Source organism: Oncorhynchus clarkii, chromosome 12 (genome assembly GCF_045791955.1).
Source record: "Oncorhynchus clarkii lewisi isolate Uvic-CL-2024 chromosome 12, UVic_Ocla_1.0, whole genome shotgun sequence".
NCBI lineage: Eukaryota > Metazoa > Chordata > Actinopteri > Salmoniformes > Salmonidae > Oncorhynchus > Oncorhynchus clarkii.
In genome coordinates, this window is record NC_092158.1 from 18,256,122 (window position 1) to 18,270,914 (window position 14,793).

The 14,793-nt window shown below is 42.0% G+C and overlaps 2 protein-coding genes across 4 annotated transcripts; both read left to right on the forward strand.

Moving 5' to 3' along the window:
- Nucleotides 1-506: 506 nt before the first annotated feature.
- Nucleotides 507-11,158, forward strand: LOC139422820 (density-regulated protein-like). Of its 3 annotated transcripts, none has more exons than XM_071174207.1 (7): nt 507-679; nt 2,766-2,884; nt 3,023-3,127; nt 3,237-3,317; nt 10,161-10,277; nt 10,387-10,526; nt 10,843-11,158. In XM_071174207.1, exons 2-7 carry the CDS (start codon nt 2,776-2,778, stop codon nt 10,885-10,887), a joined length of 597 nt encoding a protein of 198 aa, XP_071030308.1. In that variant the 5' UTR covers nt 507-679; nt 2,766-2,775; the 3' UTR covers nt 10,888-11,158. The 3 variants fall into 3 exon arrangements, with proteins under 3 accessions (XP_071030308.1, XP_071030307.1, XP_071030309.1); XM_071174206.1 differs by having other exon boundaries at nt 509-710; XM_071174208.1 differs by having other exon boundaries at nt 510-2,018.
- Nucleotides 11,159-11,878: 720 nt separating this feature from the next.
- LOC139422818 (hydroxycarboxylic acid receptor 2-like) lies at nt 11,879-12,889 on the forward strand. The gene has a single exon (XM_071174205.1). It carries the CDS (start codon nt 11,879-11,881, stop codon nt 12,887-12,889), a length of 1,011 nt encoding a protein of 336 aa, XP_071030306.1.
- Nucleotides 12,890-14,793: the final 1,904 nt, after the last annotated feature.

The window sequence follows — 14,793 nt, forward strand, 5'->3', positions numbered from 1 at the left end:
GATCTTCAAGAAAACTGCAGAAAAAAAGATCCGGTAAACCGCGAAGCACACGAGCATCTCCCTCTCCCACTCGCGCAGCTGCCAAACCGAGCAGAGACCAATGCTAATCAGAGAGCGCACTGAACCGAGAGCGCAGTTCACTTTGCCAAATCAATTCCAGTAATTCATGAAGTAATTATAAATTTACGTCGCGACCCACCATTAACAGGTCCGCGACCCATACTTTAAGAAACGCTGGTGTAACGCAATAAAAAATAAACTTGTGATGGGTGCGGATGAGTGTCAAGACATACATGCGAATGCCTGTCCTATAACGTCAATATAAAACCATAATAGGAGTTACATGTGTTCGATATTTTCAACTTTATTTTTCATTACATTGTCATTTTTATATTAAATGCAATTTATTGCTATTTCTTTGACAAATTGTTTGTCGTTATAGAAGTGATAATGCAGGCAACGAAGACAACGCCTACTATTTATTGCCCGAGACGTGCGTGCGTTCCAAGAGGCATTGATAGGACCCCTAGCCAAATCAGGCTTTAGGTGTGAGCCTCAAGCTGTTAAAACCAGTGGTTATAACTAAACATTATTCTAATTAAACGATTTGCTTTAACTTTACTTGATAATGCTTACGGGTTTGTTAAACAGTCAACAATATTAAGGTCGTATTCGAGGGGTATGTTGTCTTTCCGTTGATTGACTTGGAGGTAATGCAAGCTAGCTACTGCTGTGTAACATTGACTGCGCCGTTAGTTAGTATAGCTAGGTAACTAGCCAGCTATGAATGAAGTCTCAGCCAAGAAACCAGGCAGTTGTCAAAAATATTAGCTAGCCCACCAGCTCTTGAAGCTAGCTCGTCAGTTACCATAGCGATCTAACTTGTAGTTAGTCTTGGATATATCCTAGCTATGATTATGTCTGTGTATGATTGGTCACCGTTTACAATAAAATGTTACCTTCCAATTTTGTCTGGCAAAGGCACCAGAATATAGGCATCATGCAAGTTAGTAATATAACCCAATTGCTGGCTAATTATGTCTGATAGACTGAGTTTCAACAGCAGATGTAAGGAAATTGTCATACAATTCTACCTATCTTTGACTTCGTGAATGAATATCAATCATCTTTGTTGCTAGAGATTGATCCTCAGCCTGTAAACTAGATAAGACCGAGAGGTACACTACATGACCAAGCGTATGTGGACACCTGCTCTTTGAACATATAATTTCAAAGTCATGGGCATTAATATGGAGTTGGTCCCCCGCACTTTGCTGCTATAACAGCCTCCACTCTTCTGGGAAGGCTTTCCACTAGATTCTTGAAACATTGCTGTGGGGATTCGCTTCCATTCAGCCACAAGAGCATTAGTGAGGTCGGGCACTGATGTTGAGTGATTAGGCCTGGCTCGCAGTCAGCGATCCAATTCATCCCAAAGGTGTTCGATGGGGTTGAGGTTAGGGCTCTGTGCAGGCCAGTTAAGTTCTTCCACACAGATCTTGACCAGCCATTTCTGTATAGACCTTGCTTTGTGCACAGGGGCATTGTCATGCTGAATCCTGAAATTGCCTTCCCCAAACTGTTTCCAGAATGTTGGAAGCACAGAATCGTCTTAAATGTCTTTGTATGCTGTAGTGTTACGATTTCCCTTCACTTGAACTAAGGGGCCTAGCCCAAACCATGAAAAACAGCCCCAGACCATTATTCTTCCTCCACCAAACTTTACAGTTGTCACTATGCATTCGGGCAGGTAGCGTTCTCCTGGCATCCGCCAAACCCAGATTCGTACATCGGACTGCCAGATTGTGAAGTGTGGTTCATCACTACAGATAAAGCGTTTCCACTGCTCCAGAGTCCAATGGCAAAGAGCTTTACACCACTCCAGCCAACGCTTGGTATTGCGCATGTTGAGCTTAGGCTTGTGTGCGACTGCTCGGCCATGGAAAACCATTTCATGAAGCTCCCGACGAACGGTTCTTGTGCTGATGTTGCTTCCAGAGGCAGTTTGGAACTTTGTAGTGAGTGTTGCAAGTGAGGACAGATTATTTTTTACATGTATCAGCACTCAGTGGTCCCGTTCTGTGAGCTTGTGTGGCCTACAATTTCGCAGCTGAGTTGTTGTTGCTCCCAGACATTTCCACTTCACAATAACAGCACTTACAGTTGACCGGGGCAGCTCTACCAGGACAGAAATTTGACTAACTGACATGTTGGAAAGGTGGCATCCTATGAGGTTTCCATGTTGAAAGTCACTGAGCTATTCATTAAGGCCATTCTGCTGCAAATGTTTGTCTATGGAGATTGCATGGCTGTGTGCTCAATTTTATACACCTGTCAGCAACGGGTGTGGCTGAACTAGCCAAATCCACTAATTTGAAGGGGAGTCCACATACTTCTGTATATATAATGTATGACATCATGTAGCTGCTTAGCTGAAGATGGGGGTGTTGGCTAATTGATTGAGTTGCAATGTCACTGCAATAGCAGCAGCAGCACTATTCTGCCAAAAATATATTGCAGCAGTTTACGTGGTGAAGTTTGGTGTTATGCATCCATGTTGACTGACATGGCAGGCCATGACAGGCTTCTGTTTTCAGTGCTTTGACAATGTATGTTTGCTGTCATCAGACCAATCCATTGTTGAGGGTCCAGGATCATGACTAAGCCATGTTGTTAGTGGTAAAATACTGATTGTCTATGATTCTCACTGTTCGTTCGATTTGAAGGCATACTTTACCTAATGAACCTTTTTCCCCTCTGTTCAGATAATCGATCATGGCTACTACTGAGAATGCAGAGACGGGTTTACCAGAAAACAAAGGAGACCATCATGGGAGTGCTTACCCGAACACAAAGCACCCAACCAAAGTCCAGTACTGTGGAGGTAAGTGTATGACTGTGTCCGAAATGGCACGCTATTCTAGTGATCTATAGATGATCATGGCCAATTCCTAAAACATTGTTTTGTAATGTCACATTATTGTCAAGGTCTAACACTTCTCCATTTACTTTTTTTTTGCAGTGTGCTCCTTGCCAACAGAGTATTGTGAGTACATGCCTGAGCCAGCCAAATGCAGGCAGTGGCTGGAGAAGAACTTCCCAGATTTGTTTGCCAGAATGAGTGTAGGTGAGTTCCATCAGACAGTCTCCCACTCCCTCCCTTATTTTTCCTATCAGGAAGATGGGTGCTGTTATATTAAAATACTTTTTTTTTTTCTGCCTTACTGGTCCAGTAGGAAATGCTCCCAAGCAGGACACCGGCTGTGAAGAGGCGCCACCTGTTGGAGAGGAGGAGGAGAGGAAGAAGCAGAAGAGAGGTCTGAGTTCAACTCTTCAGTTTTAGTTTTGAATTCTTAAAAAATGCTTCCTTCCTCCTCAAATCCTAACCCAGTGTTTCCCGGCACACTCTTCAGGGACCCCCTAGCCGGTCTACATACTTGTTATATTCCAGACTATTGTTGTAGTCATCAAGCTCTTAATTGGCAGTTGCATTGCGTGTGTAAAATTACTGTAACCCGTTAGGCAAAGACAAGTCACACAGTGGCTGAATAAATTTAACCACACTTTTGTTTCATAACAAAACCGGAGAGTAGTGTCTTTCCCGGTGAAGTCCACAATGCAAATATTGCATGTAACAAATAGTTACATCACCTACAGCAGGGATGGGCGATTTACAACCCACAGCCCCCCTTTTGTAAGAACTCCATCGGGGGCTCGGCTTACTGTTTAGAGTTAGAATCGTAGAATAGACAAGGTGTAATTTTGAAATTTGGTTCTGCCTCAGCAGTTTTTCTCTTATGTTTGTCAGTCACTGACAGTCACTCAATTAGCCACTCAATGTCAGCAAAAAATTTTTTATTGATAAGTTAGTCTAGCAGCCAGCGATCTAAACTTTTAGTAGTCATGGTCGAGTTACTGACCGGGGTGGGCCCCATTGATATTGTAAGTCACGCTCACTCAGATATCATTAAAAACTGCAAACATTTCTCTTCACCCTATGGAAAAATGTGTAGAATTGCAGGAAATTAGCTGTAAAACGGCAAATTTTTCCCCCCTTGCCCCATGGCAAAATGAGTCGAATCTCATGAAATCAGTTATACAATTGCAAAATCTTCTCTCCACCCTATGGCAAAATGTGTAGAATTGCAGTAAACTTGCTTTAAAACTGCAACGTTTTCTCTATGCTCCATGGCAAAATATCTAGAATTGCAGGAAATTAACTTTAAAACGTATATTTTAGGGCTCACAAAAGTGTAGGGCTGTGGGTACGCAGACAGCGAGCCACTGCGGCCCCTCATTACGAGTTCAGATTTTTTGGGCCCCCACTCCCATCAAAGCTGCCCATCGCTGACCCTCAGCATGGTCAATCAAGTTAATGTTTCCTACATTTTCGAACTACTAAACAGTTATTGATTTAGAACCATGGAGAGTTACCGCAAGTCACAAAGGAAATAGGAGCTGCCTACGCTATTCTAGCATCATTTCAACATCATCAAATCAACTATAGCCTATGCTTAGTTTAATGAAGTTAAAGAAACCAAAAACAATTTAGTCCAATCAACGTAAGCTAAATATAATGTGGCTGTCCATGGTACTGTTTTGTTTGCTCGTGCATGTCAAAAACTTGTTGACATGTTAATGCCATCCTACCCGCTTTCATGTTTCCACAATGGTCTGACTGTCATACAGTACATGCTTTTAGTTTTTGTTGTCCTAGACTAGGCTACCTGGGTAAAATGTTTGCCAGCCAACTTCCTCGCATGGGCAACGATGATAGTTAACGTTAGCCTTCTTACATCTAGCTACATATTGAACTTCCATCCACTCAGGCCAGGGGCACAATTTATGTTTAATGGTTTGATCAGAATCACTGTTATAATCCAATAAAACCACAAGTCCAAGTCCAAATCCCCATCTCCATTTAGGAAAGGGCCGATATTCTAGCTAACTAGCCACTGGAGGACAACGACGCAACATGTTTTTTTCTGTCAATGACGTTTTGTTTTTATGTGATTTGATTGGTGTGAAGCTTGGCCTCCCTTAACTTTTTTGGGGTGTACCAGGACCTGGTTTAGCTAAACCCTGGTTGGCTATTATTTTTTTGTAGGCTTCCCTTGCTATACGGTATGAAAGTCCCGCCAACTTCCTGGATCATGTCCTACAGGATTTTTTAATGGCCTTCAATATTATATAATCAAATTCATGAAAACACAGTTATATGTAAAATTCTATTTTTATTTGTGGATTAATTCAATTCTACCCTGTGACGGTTTTATAAAAATAAAATGCAATCGAAAACCTTCATGAAAGGCATCATTTAGAAGTAAATTATTCCACGAATACAATTTTACATATGACCGTTTGTTCATGAATTTGATTATATAATATTGAAGGCAATTCAAAAATAGCCTGGGACATGATTCAGAAACTGGGCAGGACTTTCATACCGTTGTATTGAATTCAATAGACGAGTTGGTTGTTTAGCAACAAAACCGATGCGTGCGCAACTATGGGGCAAAATATACTGGGTTGGGTTAGATTGTTGACAACATGTAAACTATATTTAGTTTCCAATGTTTATTGAATGCATAAAGTTGCACAATGAGCACTTGTTGTCTGTCAAATCTGTTGTTACAGTTGTTGGTTAGCTAGCTAGCGAATTTTAGACATATTGACGTGACATCAGTCAACACCTCGACATGGTATCAAGAACAAACTAAAACTAGCTGAAATGAGCCACTTACGATTCCCCACATGGCATTTGCTTGCTTTCTGGCCATCCAGAATCACAACAACACATGTACTTCTGCCCCATTGAAGCGTGCATAACATTTTCGTGATGTTCTCCGCTAACTTGGCTAAGAGTTGAAGAAAGGCTGACTGCATCACTTCTTATTTTTATGAGAAACAATGTGTTGGAAATTCGAAATTGTTTGCATAGTCAACTTACACACAGCACTGAAACACACACGTACCCCACCAGATATGCCACCAGGGGTCTTTTCATAGTCCCCAGGTCCAGAACAAATTCAAGAAACGTACAGTATTATACAGAGCCAACTCCCTTCCATCTCATATAGCGCAAGTGAACAGCAAACCTGGTTTCAAAAAATAAATAAAGCAACACCTCATGGCACAATGCCTCTCCCCCATTTGAACTACTTTTTCTGTGTATGTACTGACATGTATGTGTAACTGATAGATGCACACACACTACTTTGATGTTTTAAATGTGTGTAAATTGTAGTCTTTTGTCTGTAATGTATTTTTTCATTGTGTGTCATACCCGATGATGTGTATAAACCCTGGATGACTGATTGGGGGGCACTGTATTGAAGCCACGCACAGCCATCTTGGCACTCCTCCTCCATTGTAAAAAAAGATTTTGGAAGCTATAGAAATCCATTTATTGATGTCTACTAGGTTTGCAAAGGGTCAGACATTTTTCATGGGAAGTTAAGCCCCGGAATTTGGGGAATTTTGATTAAATTCATCAACAAAGTTAGCTTGTAACAGTGAACCTTTTTTTTGTGGGATACACATAAGGCAGTTCTAGGTCTTGTGGCATATTTTGGTTAAATTATCCCCAATTCAATGGAATCGCAACCCTCTGCATGCACAGTGCATTCTTCCATCACATGTGCAGTGCACTCTTCCATCACATGTACAGCTGATTCTCAAGATCTTGCGCACTAATGAGATGCTATTGAACCCACACTACTACACTGTCTGCGCCAAGGACTACATGCTTTCTGGTAAGTTTTGATACTGGGTGGGGTGAATGTATTTTTTATGACATAATTTTTTGTTAACTAGTAAGTAGTAGCCTACAACAAAGTGTTTAAATCATTTCTAACTTGTTAACAATTTCTGCTAGTTAGTTTTTGTTGCCATGTGGGTTTTAGCTTGCTTGAGCCTGCTAACTGAGGAGTGTTAATTCACCTGTTTCCATACATGTATAATTTAAAACATGCATCTTACAAAGGAGTTGTTTAATCGAACTGCTTAACTATTTATCTGTACATGGAATTGTATTAGTTTTTTGTTTTTACTAATTTTTTCTAATCTTTACAGGAAAATGCCACAGGCACTATCTGATATGTGGAGACATTTCACTGCAGCTAATGTAGAAGGAAAATCTGTGTACATTTGCAAATAATGTACCAAATCATATGTGAGGAATGCAACAAAGATGCAGAATGATCTGGCCAAGTGCATAAAGTTCCCTCAGCGCTCACAACAAGCAACCTCTGACAAAAGTCCCTCTACTTCTATTCGAGGTGAAAATGATGAATCAGACACCTTATCGATACAGCTCATGGTCCTCATGGAATCAGAAGTTTTTTTGACTCAATGGAGGAATGTAGTTAGAGAAATGCTGGTGAATGTCTTGCTCGGGCTGTGTATGCAACTGGTTCACCTCATGCTCACAGGCAATGTGTATTGGAAGAGATTTTTGCATGCACCCCTCCAACCAGACATGCTTTATCTACTAATTTGCTGGATACAGAGTTCAATTGAAGGTCAAGCAAATCATAGAGAAAGCAGACTGTATTGCAATCATCTCTGATGGGTGGTCGAATGTTTGTGGGCAAGGAATAATTAACTACATCATCTCCACCCCTCAACCAGTGTTCTACAAGAACACAGACACAAGGGACAACAGACATTGCAGATGAGCTGAAGGTAGTCATCAGTGACCTCGGACCACAGAAGGTATTTGCACTGGTGACAGACAATGCTGCGAACATGAAGGCTGCTTGGTCTGAAGTGGAGGAGTCCTACCCTCACATCACACCCATTGACTGTGCTGCTCGTGCATTGAATCTGCTCCTCAAAGACATCATGACACTGAAACAATGGATACACTCTACAAGAGAGCCAAGGAAATGGTTAGGTATGTGAAGTTTCAGGGGAAGGAGTCTCCAAGAAATGGCTGTATCACAGTCTGCCGATATGGACTGCCCCATCAAGAGGATCCTCCAGGATGATGTATTTTGGGAGAGATTGGGAAGCAGCCCGAAACTCCTGAAACCTATAGCAGTAAACATTGCACGGATTGAGGGAGACAATGCCATCCTGTCTGATGTTCAGACTCTGCTTGCAGATGTAAGAGAATAAATCCTTACTGCCCTGCCCATTTCACTGTTGCTCCAAGCAGAGGAAACTACAGTTTTGAAATACATCAAAAAGCGTGAAGACTTCTGCCTGAAGCCCATTCACGCTGCAGACTACATGTTGGACCCAAAGTATGCTGGCAAGAGCATCCCGTCTGGTGCAGAGATCAACAAGGCCTATGGTGTCATCATTACTGTGTCTCGCCACCTTGGCCTGGATGAGGGCAAGGTTCTTGGCAGTCTGGCGAAGTACACTTCCAAGCAAGGGCTTTGGGATGGAGATGCAATATGGCAGTCGTGCCAACATATCTCATCAGCCACCTGTTGGAAATGGATTTTGTGGATCTGAGGCTCTTTTCACTGTTGCCTCCATCATCCTCCAAATCCCACCAACATCAGCCGTGTCAGAGCGCAACTGGTCCTTGTTTAGGAACACACACACCAAAGCACGCAACAGGCTGACCAATGGAAAGGTTGAAAAATTGGTGGCCGTCCGGGCAAATTTGAGGCTTTTTGAGCCTGACAAAGAGCCATCCTCAACAAGGTGGGAAAGTGACAGTGAAGATAAGGCCTCAGAGTCTGATGTTCAAGAGGTGGACATTGAGAAGGTCCAGGGAGAAGACATGGAAGCCTGAGAGGAAGACAACCAAAGCTTTAGTTTCTAGACTATAATTTTACATATGTATGTTTTTGGGAGATGCGATGGATCATTCAATATTCTCTTTCTCGGGGCCTCCCAGGTGACGCAGTGATCTAGGGCACTGCATCGCAGCGCTAGCTGTGCCATCAGAGACTCTGGGTTTGCGCCCAGGCTCTGTCTCAGCCGGGCGCGACTGGGAGGTCCTGGGGGCGACACACAATTGGCCTAGCGTTGTCTGGGTTGGGGCTTGGTTTGGTTGTGTTTCGGAGGACGCATGACTTTCGACCTTCGTCTCTCCCGAGCCCGTATGGGAGTTGTAGCGATGATACAAGATAGTAACTACTAATAATTGGATACCACGAAATTGGGGAGGAAAAGGGGGTAAAATAAAAAAAATATTCCCTTTTGTTGTTCAGTGAAATCATCCCGTGTGAAGTGTCAACTCATTTAATTAAAGTTCAATTCGTAACTAAATTGTTTCAAAAAATATATATATTGGAAGGATTTAATCATTTGCAATTATGTCTACTTATGATAAAGTAAAAGGTTTCTGTCTCCATTTGATTTGGTAAATATATACAATGCAAAAAAACATCTACATTTAAAGGATATTAATATTAATTTGCATACATTTCCGTTAATTCCCACGGAAAATTTCCACCTCTGAATATTCCCCAAAATCTTCAACCCTAATGTCTACATACGTTTTTGACACATTTATTACATTACAGACACCTCAATGCGCACCTTTTAAAATTATATTATGAGAGTTAAATAGAAGCAAGGTTTTCCATTTTTTTTTTGCTGAGAATACTAATGTTACTGTCCCCACTACAACAACAAAATGTTTAAATACATGTAATTTTGTCCTTGACACATTTTAACTGAAATACTGTAGAATTACATTCATTCCTATGGCGGACTGCTCCTACTAGGGTGTGCCAATATTGCCGACTGGTAGCTTCAAAGCCGCTCAATGGCCAGTACGTAGCGTCAGCAATAGAGGGTTTATATACATCATTGGTCGGACCCTAGCAAGACTAGCTGTTGCCATTGGCGTCAGCTAAGGGGCATCCTAATAAAATATGCATCTAAACCTGTCTATGCTACGGGCAGAAACATGTCATACGCTTTTTGGCCAGACAGTATCACAGACATGGGCTACACCTACTGAGACAGAGGGGCGCTGTTTCCCTCGCACTGATGAGAGACAATATTTGTATTATAATTTTTTTATTGGTCAAATTTTTGGGAATCCTGGCCTCCCTTGGCATCCATGACTACACACCACTGTTGAGTCCGGTGTGTTAGTCCTGGTATAGAACAAACGTGCAACGGCTACGGGTGTCTGAGGACTGGTTTTTGGAGACTCCTGTTCTAATCTGTTTGTTCTGTCTGTCCAGGTGGCAGAGGACAGATCAAACAGAAAAAGAAGACTGTGCCTCAGAAAATAACAATAGCTAAAATCCCCCGCGCCAAGAAGAAATACGTCACACGGGTCTGTGGAATGAACACATTTGGTAAGACTGCTGACTGTCACACACACCTATACTGTAACCACCTCTTTAAAGACATGGACAGACCAGTAACCTTGTTTTTCTTGCTTGTGACTGGATGTCCTCTCTGCAGACATTGACCTTAAAGAGGCTCAGAGATTCTTTGCTCAGAAGTTCTCCTGCGGCGCCTCTGTGACGGCGGAGGATGAAATCATCATTCAGGGAGATTTTACAGATGACATCATCGATGTCATTCAGGAGAAGTGGCCTGAGGTAAGAAAGCTGTGTTTACTCTCCCTCGTCACATAGATGATGGAAAATAGTTACAGGAAATAGAAAGATTAGCCTGTGTGTAACTCAATGAGGGCCGTCACTAGTTGCCACAGTCATAAACCCTGCCCATTTCTACAATTTATTTTCTTAATGTGATTTTAAACTTAACCCCACTGCTAACCTTATGCCTAACCCTAACCTTAAACCCCAAAAGCTAATTGTTTTCCTTTTGTGGCTGTGGTAACTAGTGCATAACCTTAATGAGACATCACAGCCCTACACACGCTAAAGCCATCTGTCTTTCTGTTCATTGTAGGTGGATGACGACAGTATTGATGATCTTGGAGAAGTCAAGAAGTGAAGACCCGACGTGTGCTTTTAGTGAGAATGGATGTGACCTGTAACAACAACAATAACTTGGCCAAATGTACACATTAACATTAAAAAAGGAGTCGTTTTATATCTATTTTATTTACTGTATAGAAACTGTGGACTCGGCCACCCCACTTGACATTTTTCAGTTTTTGATAGCTGCTCTCTTGTTTGCCAAAGGTCTGGTCTGATGATCTGAATCCTTCCAAAACGCTTTTCACTCGGCAAGCTTGTAGGGTAATAAATGTCGGTCTCAATCACTTGTTCACTCTTTAGTCCTTCATCATATCACTCTGTGTATGTACACGTCTCACTATACTGTCTGCACTGTGTTCATCCTGCCTTTGTGTAATTTAATTTCATAAGACCCATCTGTGGTCATTTTGTGGGCAAGGGGCAGGGTCATCCACTCGTGCATTTTACCAGTAAGTCTATGGTCTAATGAGTCTTCTCAAATACATCCTGTGGATAGGCCAAGTACCCCCAGTGGTCCTAGTACCCTTGGTTGGGAACCACTGTCCTAAAACAATGATAAAAATACATTGGTACAGGTCAAGGTCTGAGAGTACCTCACTTTGAAACATCTTCATTCGGAGTGTTTTCCATTTCGTGCCTACTGAACATGACCCTGTTTTGTGACCTTTATTGTTGTTTTCTGGGAACCCTTTGATGTCCCTTATATACCCTTGAGTATAATATTTCCACCAGCATAATAGTTTTATAATGAAGCCATAATCCCTGGGCTGTTAGTGTACACACGCAGAGCCATTTCCCTATGGACAAATAGCACCCCACAAGAGAGAACACACTACGTACACACACTCCAAGTTGTTGGCGCTGGAAGATTGTTTGCATGAGCACAAACAATAAAATCCCTGATCCCATGATGTGCGTAGTACACCCTATCTCCAGGTTGACTCTTCAGAGGGGAGCAAAGTTGCACACAGACGCTCTCTAGTCCGTAGCGTATCGTTTGACCCATGGCGAACTTCACTACTATGGACGACAACTGCTGCGCCTTCGAATCTCCCATTCTGGACCTGGTCCTGCCTCCTATCCTGGTGCTGGAGTTCATATTCGGGCTGATGGGGAACATTGTGGCTCTGTGGATGTTTATCTTCCACATGGACACCTGGAAGCCCAACTCTGTCTACCTCGCACACCTTGCCGTGGCTGACTCCATCGTCCTGTTCTGTCTGCCCTTCAGAGCCGACTACTACAGACGTGGCAAACACTGGATCCATGGTGATGTCCTGTGCCGGCTTATGCTGTTCCTGTTGGCGGCCAACCGTGCCGCTGGCATCTTCTTCCTTACTGCGGTGGCCGTAGACCGTTACTTCAAGATCGTTCACCCTATGAACAAGATCAACCGGATGGGCCTGAACTATGCTCTGTGGGTGTCTCTGGGCCTGTGGGGCCTGATCATCGCTGCAACCGGGTACCTGCTGGCCGATGAACACTTCTTCTACCGCAACAACCGGACTCAGTGCGAGAGCTTCAACATCTGCATGGGCTTCAGCCCGCTGTCTACGTGGCACAACACCTTCTATGTAATCCAGTTCTTCCTGCCAACCACCATCGTCACCTTCTGCACTGTCTGCATAACCTGGCAGCTGAAGAGCAAGACGCTTGACACCAGAGGGAAGATCAAGCGGGCGGTGCAGTTCGTCATGGCCGTGGCACTCATCTTCATCATTTGCTTCTTCCCCAGTACAGTGTCTCGGATCGCTGTGTGGATCCTCAAGGCCTGGTACAACGAATGCCGGTATTTCGAAGAGGCCAATCTGGCATTCTACACCTCTGTGTGTTTCACCTACTTCAACAGCGTGCTGAACCCCATCGTATACTACTTTTCCAGCCTGGCCTTCAACGGGACCTTCCTAAAGCTGTTCAACAGACTGCTAGGGAGGAAAGAGGAGGAGGAACAGTCAGCCTCGCCTGTGAATGGGACCGGGATCTGCAGTCCGAACACAGTATCAGGGAGGATCTGAAGTGGTAGTTAGTTACTTCTAAACACTGATCCAGGATCTGGGCCTGGGCATGTACTCGCAAAGTGTCTCAGAGTAAGTCTTATTCATTGTGGTCTAAAATACAAAACTGATCTTAGATCAGCACTCATACATTGAGACCCTTTGTGAATATTTCTACTCCTAGTGCAGGGTTCCCCAACTGGTGGCCCACAGGTGAATTTATTTGTCCCCCCAAGTTTTCTGAGCAAAACAAATCTATATAGATATTTTATTTTTTGGAGTTATTGTTGTTGGACATAAAATATTGTAAAAACACCAGCAAAAATAAATCAAGTGATTTTAATTATGGATATCTGTTCCAAAGAATTCCCACACATTAAAGACAAATACAATATATATGGGATCATATATAAACGTAAGCAAGGTTTGAAATGATTGTTTTATTTATAATTATGTTCTGGCCCCCTGACCATGCTCAAGAATAAATCTGCCTGCGGCTCAATCTAATTGATGTTCCTGTTCTAGTGGAATATTGTTATCTGTCAGTGACCACGTTTACATGTGCACAGTATTCCAGACAGTAGTTCATATCCTGATTAAGATCTTATTCGGGACAAGCTGTTTACATGCACCTTTGATATCCCAGTCAGGAGTATCCGTTTAAACATGAATAAACATAATATTCCTAATTTAAGTATATGGGTTAAATGGAATAGTATCTGAAATATGGACACTGACTGTAAGCCTGTAACCTCTCACATGCAGAGTAATATAATATTAACTCCTGCAGAAATATGCATATCTTGCAGTGAAATTAGAACTCAAATGTACATTTTGTCTAGGGAACAGAAGTGGAGAAATATTATTTATTTATTTCAGCATCTCTTGAGAAAATGTTAATGTGCTTGTAATGTGTTATCTTTGACACTGTTATGCAAGCAGATGGTATTTCAACAAAATAAAATATGCAGCCAAGACGAACTGAAGTCTTATCAGAAACATATTTTGTAGTTTTTCTCAGCTTATCATTTCCTTAAAAACGGTCAAACTGATGACATTTGGACATTTTGCACAGGACCAATCTTACCACTTTTTAGGAGTTTTCTCCCAAGTCCCTAAACGAAACAGACAACTTTACCGGTGTTAACTAGATTATTAATGCATTCATTCTATCGATGTGAGACATTATTCTGGTGACCACTCCTTTATTTAGTCTTCTGGGGCAAAAGGTTATGACAGAAGAGAAGCTGCATGTATCAAACTGTTGACAATGTCCTACCAAATGTCGGAAATTATAATATGGCTTACCAAATGTTGAAAATTATAAGCAGAAACGTCTTAAAATTAGGGGTGAAAGTAGCCAGTAGTAAATGATAGTAAATTAATTATAGGCAAAATTATTACGTAATTATCGTGGCTCGAACTGCGCAGGTAGTCTACATTTTAACGTGATTTGTTTGACAATCAGATGAAAACATCATCACACAAAACTGAGCCTGCGAAGGCGGCAAAAACAACAGTAAACGGGAGCAAATGTTTGCGTGTCACAGTATCCCATCTTCGATCAGCATATCCCAGACATGCATCAATTCAAAAACAGAATACTTGAGTATCCCAAATAATAAAGGGATATTGGTGTGCATGTAAACATGGTCAGTGACGAATATCGAACCAGACGTGAAGGCTAAGGAGGTGGATAGGCGTCTGCAGAGAAGAATGCCTATTTTAATATGAAAGATAATCATTTTTGTTGCTGTATATTGGTTGCTGTATATAGCCAACAACCAAATGTTATGTTGATGTTCGATAGCTGAGAGTACAAATAAATAGGTTTGAACAATTAACAATTTGCATGCTGTATAGCACGGCAATCATTCATGTAGTATTTCATATTTACAATAGTTTGTCTTTGATTCGTTTTTTTA

Excerpts from the sequence above, each read along its gene's own strand:
- LOC139422820 (XM_071174207.1), top strand. The coding sequence starts at position 2,776 with ATGGCTACTACTGAGAATGCAGAGACGGGTTTACCAGAAAACAAAGGA. Across the intron at positions 3,318-10,160 it reads GAGGAAGAAGCAGAAGAGAG|GTGGCAGAGGACAGATCAAA; the intron begins GTCTGAGTTCAA and ends CTGTCTGTCCAG. Across the intron at positions 10,278-10,386 it reads CTGTGGAATGAACACATTTG|ACATTGACCTTAAAGAGGCT; the intron begins GTAAGACTGCTG and ends TCCTCTCTGCAG.
- LOC139422818 (XM_071174205.1), top strand. The coding sequence starts at position 11,879 with ATGGCGAACTTCACTACTATGGACGACAACTGCTGCGCCTTCGAATCT.